Below are 8,925 nucleotides of genomic sequence, written 5' to 3' on the forward strand. Positions count from 1 at the left end.
AAAGCAAAGAAGTAGGTTGTGGTCAGAAAGCCATATTTTGACAAAGGTGTTTTGACACAAACATTTCAACCATCTCTATTCAAAACCTCTGCTACCTTCCAAACACTCAGACCCAGAGTGCCGGTATAGGCTTGGGGCATTGGAAAGCCAGGATGATCCAGGGGTTAGGGTGTTAGCCTCAGAGATGCACGCCCAGTTCCCTGCTCTGCCACAGACTTCCTGTGTGACCTTAGACAAGTCACTCATCTGTCAGATGCAGAGAACAGTGCTTCTGAATCCTGCAGGCCTGTTGTGAGGCACTCAGGTATTACAATAATGGGGGGCTTTTAAGTACCTCTCACTCCTCTCTGTGTTCCCATCTCCTACCATTTGTCCTTACCTTAGATTGGGATCTTACACCACCCTTACTTGTACTGAATAGCACCTGACTCCGTGCGTCGCCCCATCACATATTCATTTGTGTTCTTTCTCACAGGATGGGACTGTATGGGAGCAAACGCCACCAGTCCACGCCACAAAAGCAGTGTGAGGCTGCAAATAGGCAAAAACCTCAGATATTCTCCAGGAAGAAACCTCCTCCACCCCCGCCCCCGGTAAGTAAGCAGCTTGTGACTTCCTTTCTGTGTCCTGTGGTAGCGTAGCCGCGGCGGCACAGGTAGTTATGAAATCAGTAGGGCAGCACTTGTGTATGCCAGCGGTAACTCAAGCCCTTTAGTTCCCTTTGGGCTGGTCTACACTACGGGGGGGGGGGGATCGATCTAAGATACGCAACTTCAGCTACGCTATTCACGTAGCTGAAGTCGAAGTATCTTAGTTCGACTTACCTGGCCGTCCTCACGGCGGCAAGTTGACCGCCGCGGCTTCCCCGTCGACTCCGCTTACACCTCCTGCCGAGGTGGAGTACGGGTGTCGATTCAGGGATCGATTTATCATGTCTAGCTGAGACATGATAAATGGATCCCCGATAGATCGATTACTACCCGCCGATCCGGCGGGTAGTGTAGACGTGGCCTTCAACTCAGGCCACCTTTTCTGTAAAGGTGAGGGAGGATGGTCCAGTGGCTAGAGGGCTGCACTGGGCCTCGGGGGACTTTGGTGCTATTTCTGGCTGAGCCTCAGACTTCCTTAGGTTTGATAAGTTGCTGCCTCTACTCTGTGTCTCAGATCCCTATCTGTAAAATGGGGTTAATGCTCCCCTCCCTCACAGGGGTGGTGTGAGGATAAAACGTCTTCAGGACTCTGAGTGCTCAGAGGCCCTGGAAGCATCTACCTGGATAGATTCTGTAGACCAGTGGCCATTACTCGGTCAGTCGAGATTGACTGGTTGATCCTAGAGAATCTCCCAGTCGATCGCGATCTCCGGCGGTGCAGCGGGTCTTCCTCCGAAGCTCCCATTGGCCGGGAACAGGGATCTGTGGCCGATGGGAGCTGCGGGGGCGGTGCCTGCAGAGAGGAGCAGCACGCGGAGCCATGTGCCCCCTGCTCCTCCCTCAGGGGCCGCAGGGCCATGCTGCCCCCTTCCGGGAGCAGTGTGGGGTCGGGGCAGGCAGGGAGCCTGCCTTAGCCTCGCTGCGCTGCCCTGACCCCTCTCCCAGAGCCAGCACCCTGCACCCCCTCCTGCACCCCAACCCCCTGCCCCAGGCTCAGCCCGGAGCCCCCTCCCACACTGTGAACCCCTCGGCCCCAGCCCAGAGCCCTCACTCCCTCCCGAACCCCAACCTCCTACCCCAGCCCGGTGAACGTGAGTGAGGGTGTCGGAGAGCGAGCGACGGAGAGAGGAGGGGATGGAGTGAGCAGGGCGGGGCCTCAGGGAAGGGGCGGGGTAGATCCTGGTTCCCCTTAAATTCAAAACGCGATCTGGGGCGTAAAAAGGTTGGAGACCACTGCTGTAGACATGAGAGGGGTTGAGACCAGATGGATGTCTGGCACAGTCATTTGCTGACACTGTGCATGGTATCGAGGTGGAGAATGGACTGGATCTGGGAAGAATACAGCAAGCTAGGTGAATAACCACCCAGGCTTTGCTGTTTTCTGTTGTCTGGCTGAGAAAACCTGGAGAGATTCTAAATGACATAATTTTACCACATGGAAAATTGAGGTGCCAAAGGATTAAACCCCTAAATCTTGGGGATTAAATTTAGGCATCTAAAGTTAAATCTGTGTATTTAGCTGTAAATAATTAACCCTGATATTCATGAGCAAGGAATATTCTACGAGCCTCGAGACAATTATGGCAGTTTCCTGGTCTTCTGCCTGAAGTAATACTGCTTTGTAAATTTGTTCAGGGGGTTCATTGATTGCATCATACATCATTTAACAGAGATCTTGCAACAATGAACTGCATTACACAGTATGGCAGCGTTTGAAATCTAGTTAACTCCACTATGAGCATCCAAATCAATTGAGAGGAGACCAGTAGGTATTTAAGGACATGCGCAAGCAAGCTCTGAATGCATCATAGTAAAATATGCTAACACCATGAAAATACATAAAGAGCCTGTTCCTAAGCACATTTAAAGCAATAGAAAAACTCCCATTGAATTCAATGAGTTTAGGATCAGGCCTTGAGTGACTTTTGTGCCACAAAGCAGGTCCTTCCCCTAATCCAGCAAAGTAACAAATGGACATTTTTTGTTTCTCCCAAAGTTCAGACAACATGTTAGTACCTCGCCTCTAAACCAACCATCAGAGCAAGGTAAGATTTTTACATTTAATCACTTTACTGTTTCCTTCTCCTCCTCTGGGGTTCCTGCAAGACAATGTGTTGTGACTGGGTGAACCAATTCTAATATCATCAATTCATTTGTGTGGGGTTTTTTTTACAGTTTTCATGCAGATGCACTGTTAGCTCCTTATTAGTACATCTAGGCCTGGCCTACATCTAAAACTTAGGCCGGCTTAGCTGCGTGGCTCAGGGGTGTGAACGTAGACAAGTTGTTAGAAGGATTTGATGTAAATATTGGTAGTCATCAATTTCTCTCTCTGATCAACAACCATAAGGGAAAAAATGTTCTCTGTTAATTGGCCAAGTGGAGCAAGGCCTACACACAGGGGATTGAACCAGGAACCTCCAAAACTCAAATTAGGAGCTGGTACAACTTGAGCTAAAGAGCTAATCTGCATTAATGTTGGCTACAATAGACTCATATCCTCTGTGGACAGAGCAGTGAGTAGGAGATGTAACATACATTCAGTAGTGAGTTACACACACACACACACACAGACACACACTAATTTCACTAAATCAGCTGAGTTAAATTGATGCCAGCCCTTCTGAAATTGGTTGAAGTGTGCTGTATATTGAGTGCTTACATTTAATAAGGAATAAACTAAATCACCATTAGGCGTTCTTCAGCCAATGTTAGAGGGTCCACACAAAGGTGTTGCATTGATAGAATTAAACTGGCACATGTTTTGTGGATGAGCAAAGCCTGAGACTCAGAAAGAGCTGTGTTCATTTCCTGGCTCTACTCCAGACTTTCTGGGTAACCCCAAACAGCCATTTCATGTCTCTGTGCCTCAGTTCCTCATCTGAAAAATGGGCTAATAATTCTTCTTTTATGCCATCCTTTGCCTGTCCTGTCTATGTAGATTGTAAACTCTTCATGCAGAGGACTGTGTCTTATTCTCATTATTTAATATTCATCCTGTGGTAGCGCCTAGCAGCCCTGTACAAACATAGCAAGAAAAAGTTCCTGGCCTAGAAAGCTCACAACGTACAGTGCCTAGCACATTGGGGCCCCAATTTAGGTTGGGGAGGGTCTCATCAGTGTTAATAGTTTACTGTCCCAGGATGTTTTTAGTCAATTTAAAGGGAAAATGTTACAATTAATATTAAGGATTATGGGGCTATTATATCAGAAACTGTTCTATGACAAGGTTGCCTGCGAAAGCAGAGGACTGGAGTGGATGGCCCAGGAGTTCTATGTCCTATGAGCTCTGGACCTACCACCATTACATATTGATTAAGTAACAATTATTCAGAAACTGGGGGTTATGTTATTTTTATTTCCCGTTTGTGCAAAAATTTTAGCCAATAAAAATAATGTAAAAATGCAGGACTATCCATAGAAACCCATAAAAATAAGCATCAAATTCTTCCTACCCTCATTGCTATTAACAAAAGAACCTCAAGGTATGGAACTAAGGGTCTGCCCAGACAAGGAGCCAGATATTTAAATGCTTAAGCTAAAGTTTATTAAAATCTCTTAAGCTGGGCTGGTTGAAAATCGGAATTTCCATCCCCATGGGAAATTCCGATATTTTGCTATATGTTTTTGGATGAAAAGTCGAAATGTCAAAACTTTTCCCAGACCAGAACATGGCTAAAAATATCCATTCAGAAATGTTGAAATGTTTTGTTTCAGGCTGGTTCAACTTTAATTGGTGTCCCCAAGAGCTCCTGTGGAGCCTCATGGGAGCTGTAATTTGACTGCCTTGGGAGTCTGAGTGTTTTCCCTTGGAAAGATTTTGCAGAAATTGCATTTTCCAGAAGGGAAAAAGCACCATTTTGACAGAAAATTCCCAACCAGCTTTATTCTCAAGTCTGCAAAATCAGTCTGGAAATCTCAAATGCGGGCTTTTGAGGGGATTTGTCATCTCCTGTTTCCAGTCTAGCCAGAAACACGAGAACAGCTTCCCTCAGAATTGGAGCTTTCACTTCTGCTTCCGGCCAGAAGGCAGAAGTACATAGGTGCTCAGTGAAAATGAAAACTACTTCAACGATATATTACAGGGACTTTTTCCATTCCATCTCAAAACACACACACATGCACACACAGACACTCACACACACACACGACCAAGAAGGCTCGGTTTGGGATTGGGATCAGTTCTAGTTTTGGGGGAAGGTTCAAAGAAACAGGGTGGTGAGGTTCTTATTTTTTCCAGACTGAGGAAGGATTTTCAAAAGTGCTCTTTTGCTACAACATAGTTTTATGAACAGTTTTGGAATAATTAATTTATTCCGTTAAGACAAGACGATTAATGTGAATTGACTGAGGAAACTCAAAATCTAGGCAGTTCAGCCATCAAAAAAGCCTAAGAAATAGAAGACCTGAGATGTGTTTTCTTCAGTATTGCCATCCCCACACATTTAAAACCCATGATTGAAGGCACAAAAAAATCATGAGAATTGCTTTAAAAATCACACGGTGTTTTTGTTGTTGTTGAAAGAGTAAATGTTGGGTTCTTTTTCTTTACCTTCTGGCTTGTGAAACTTTAGGGTGAACTTGTTTCACACTTTCAATCTCTTCTCTGCAACTATGGTTGCTACAAACTGACTTTTTTTTTTAATGAAAGCTGAGATTCTTAGGTAGTCACTTGACTCCAGAGGCTGGAGCTTTAAGAAAAATACCAAAAGTCAATAGGATCCAGATAAAATCACAAAAATTGCCAGCACTGTATAGTGTCTATTTCAATTAGGCCTATAGGCCCTATAGTTAGGGGTTTTTAAAAATACAAACCTGTCTTCTTGGTGGGTCTTTGCTCATTTCATACCACACGGGTTAAGTCCCCAGTGGTGACCATGAGGATTTGAAAGTTGGCATGCCCGAAAAGGCCTGCATCTTCTCTGAGCTCTTAAGGGTGGGGATTGTCTTTTTGTTCTGTTTGTACAGAACCTGGCACAATGGAGTCCTGGTCCTGCATTTGGTAGGGAGAAGATATGGTGGTTTTGTAAAGGTGTTTGGTAAAGGGAATTCCCTCTTCCTCTCTCTTGCTATCCACATCACTGCCTGGATTTTCAGAGAACACCAGTGGTTTTTGAGTGCCTCCATTTTGGGGTCGCCAACCTGGGGCCTGGTTTTTCACAGAGCAGGTGCTGAGTGCTTTCTGAAAATCGGGGCCCCCCACATCATTAGTCACTGTTCAAAATATTTGTCCTAATGCTTGTCCCACCAGACACATGGACTAAAGCATGGAGTGGAGAGGAGTTGTGTCCATTGGAAATTTTGGAAATATTGAAAAAGTGAAAAGTGAAAATTTTTGACCAATGTCTGAAAAACTTTCATCCTAAAACTAAAACATTGGTGACCAAAAATGTTCAGTTTTCTGGGGGGGAAAAACCCTGCAATACAAACAAAAAACCCACCCACAAATTTTGACACTTCCCATGAAAATTTCCACCCAAATTTCCACAGAAAAAAAGTTTTGATGGAAAATGTTTGAGCAGCCTGAGCCTGAGAGGCCCCTGGCATTACGTTACACCCAGTGGTAGCAGCAATGGATGCTGTTGCATAAACAGGTCTCTGGTGTTTTTATGAAAGTGTTGTCTAACCCTGCTCTGAGCCGCTTACGGCCATGTCTTAAGGCCATCAGCTCTAGAGAACTGGGCCATTCCTAGCAGACCTGAGAGCATAGTACCGGAGAAAGAACAGACGGTTTGGTGTGCCCACAGTAGCACGGCCAACTCACGTTCTGAGCTGTGGTCTTTTAGCCCCACCTCCACCTAGCACTGTCGTAAACCATTTTGGGCACAACGCCCTCTGAGGAACTATCCCACAGGACCCAGCCCAGCTCTCTGAAGCAATGGGTTCTGGGACATCTGTAACCTCCACCAGTGCATGATGGGACAGCTGTGGGAGAACTGTTTGAATTAGTAGGCCCTAAACCTGTGCAGATTAAGCTGATGTTGATCCCTTCTGAAAGCAAGGCTGACCCAAGCAGTCATAGGGCTGTAATTAAAGTATGCAGGTTGTTGTTTTTATACTACAGCAGCACCTAGTGGTCCCTTCCGAGGTCAGGGCTTCACTGTGCTAGGTGCTGTACAGAAGAGCTCATAAAGTGGTATTATCCATATTTTACGGTGGGGAAATCCACTAGTTAGTAAGCAAAGTCTGATCTGTTGCCTGGTCCGAAACAGCCAGTGTGGGGTAAGTCCCACTGTCATCAGTACTCTTGTGACTAAAGCCAGTACTGGGAGTAGGGAGGTGTGGGTTCTGTTTGTACCATAGGGTACTTATGTGGTCTTGGGGTAAGTCACTTAGGGTGCATCTACACCACAAAGAAAGACTTGTGGTGCTGAGTCAGGGTTCAGGCTGTGGAACAGAGCTCAGGCTGTGGAGTGAAAATAGCAATGCAGATATTCTGGGCTCTGAAACTTGGCAAAGGGGGAGGGTCTCAGAGCTGGGATGTCTACACTGCTGTTTTTAGCATCACAGCCCAAACCCCATGAGCCCGAGTCAATTGACCAAGCTCTGAGACGCGGCGCCATGGATCTTTTATTGCAGTGAAGATTTACCCATAGGGCCTAATCCAAAGGCCATTGCAGTCAGTGGAGAAACTGCCATTGACCTGCCATTGACCAGGGTGGATAAAAATTGATGATTTTAAAAAAAAATCCAAATGTTTGGATTTTTTTTTATTTAAATTGGATTTTATTGATTTTGTTATTTAAATTACAAGAAGTTTTTCTTCTTAAATGTTTCTTTTCTGTTTATAATGAAATCTGAATTTAATACAAGATATGTTAAGGCTTAAATCTGAATTTAATACAAAATATGTTAAGGCCTAAACTTATCATAATCTCTTAAAACACAAGGTGAGTGAGGTAATATCTTTTATTGAACGAACTTCTGTGGTGAAAGAGATAAGATTTTGAGTTTATGTAGAAGAAGAGTTCTGTGTAAGCTCAAAAGCTTGTCTTTCTCACCAACAGAAAGTGGTCCTATAAAAGATATTACCTCACCCACCTTGTCTCTCTAATATCCTGGGACTGACACAGCTACCACAGCACTGCAAACATAATCTCTTAAAACATTTAAATAAAAAATAATATGCTGGTTTGTGTGTTGAATTAAATTCTACCATCCTAATTCAGCTTGACATAAATCATGAGCAAAAAGTTAATTATCTAGTAAATAAGCAATATGTCATAAACCATATTCTGACATAAAAATGTACAATGAATATGAGTCTGAAAATATAATATAATATAATACATAATATAATATAAATTGCTTAAATAAATATATATTGTTATAGTGTACTCTCCTAGATAGCAAAAAGATGTAGCAAATCTAGAGTAAAGGCACTATTTAGTTGTAAATCAACATGTTTTAATGATGATATCAGTCAATGAGAATTCACCTTTCTTTAGAAAATATTGGGCATTTGACCTCTCTTCTCCTCCCAATCTCATCATCACTAAAAGAGGGATAAATATTAACTGCCTCAACGGGATGATGTGGGGGGTTAGCACATTAACCTGTGTGACGTGCTCTGAGATCCTCAGATGGAAAGCGCCACAGTAATGAAAAACATTATTATGTTTCCAAGTTTTCTCTCTGACTGGAGCTGCTCCTACCTCATCTCAGGAAGCCTCAGACTGACACACTTGAATCTGCCCAGTTGACCTTCAAGTTCCTCCCTACAAGCTGGAGGAGGCTTTGGTTTCCAGAGCCTCACGATTTCCCCCTTTGATCATGCGACATTGCCAATAAATCCCAAACCAACAGCCAGGCCCGGCACACACAAAACTCGTGTTGTTCTGGAGACGTATTATCTTTCAGCGAAAAGAGGTAGTCTGGGCTGCTTGCTGGTGGCATTATTTGAAAAGGTCAAAGAGAGAATGTGACTTGACTGTCTGTCTTGAGACGTTCTATATATAGAATGTTTATCACCCCGCTGCATTAATTAGGCTGCGCGCACACAAAATCTTTCCACATCACGTGGGGTTTTTACTTAAGCTCCTAGAAGGGTTTGATTTGCCCCAGAATGTCAGGAGAGCAGAGGTCTTTTCTGCTTCAGTGGCTGTAACCACACAGAGCACGTGAATAGTTACATACTTGTTCAGAGAGATGCAGCCGTGCTGTAGGCACAGGGCATGGGAATGTAGCAATGAAACAACATCACCAAGTATTTCAGTGACAAAGGGTCCACACTGGAGTGGATTATGATGTTAGTCATACTCTGATAGTGTCCACA

General features: G+C 44.2%; 1 protein-coding gene across 1 annotated transcript in view; it reads left to right on the plus strand.

Moving 5' to 3' along the window:
• Positions 1 to 476: 476 nt before the first annotated feature.
• Positions 477 to 8,925, plus strand: part of BLK (BLK proto-oncogene, Src family tyrosine kinase) — a 42,718-nt gene continuing 34,269 nt past the window's right edge. The window contains exons 1-2 of the mRNA XM_024194583.2: positions 477 to 593; positions 2,647 to 2,695. Coding sequence (XP_024050351.2) covers positions 477 to 593; positions 2,647 to 2,695 — 166 coding nt within the window. The remainder of the gene's footprint in view (positions 594 to 2,646; positions 2,696 to 8,925) is intronic.

Source organism: Terrapene carolina, unplaced genomic scaffold (assembly GCF_002925995.2).
Source record: "Terrapene carolina triunguis isolate 2854851 unplaced genomic scaffold, T_m_triunguis-2.0 Scaffold228, whole genome shotgun sequence".
In the NCBI taxonomy this organism is placed as follows: Eukaryota; Metazoa; Chordata; order Testudines; family Emydidae; genus Terrapene; species Terrapene triunguis.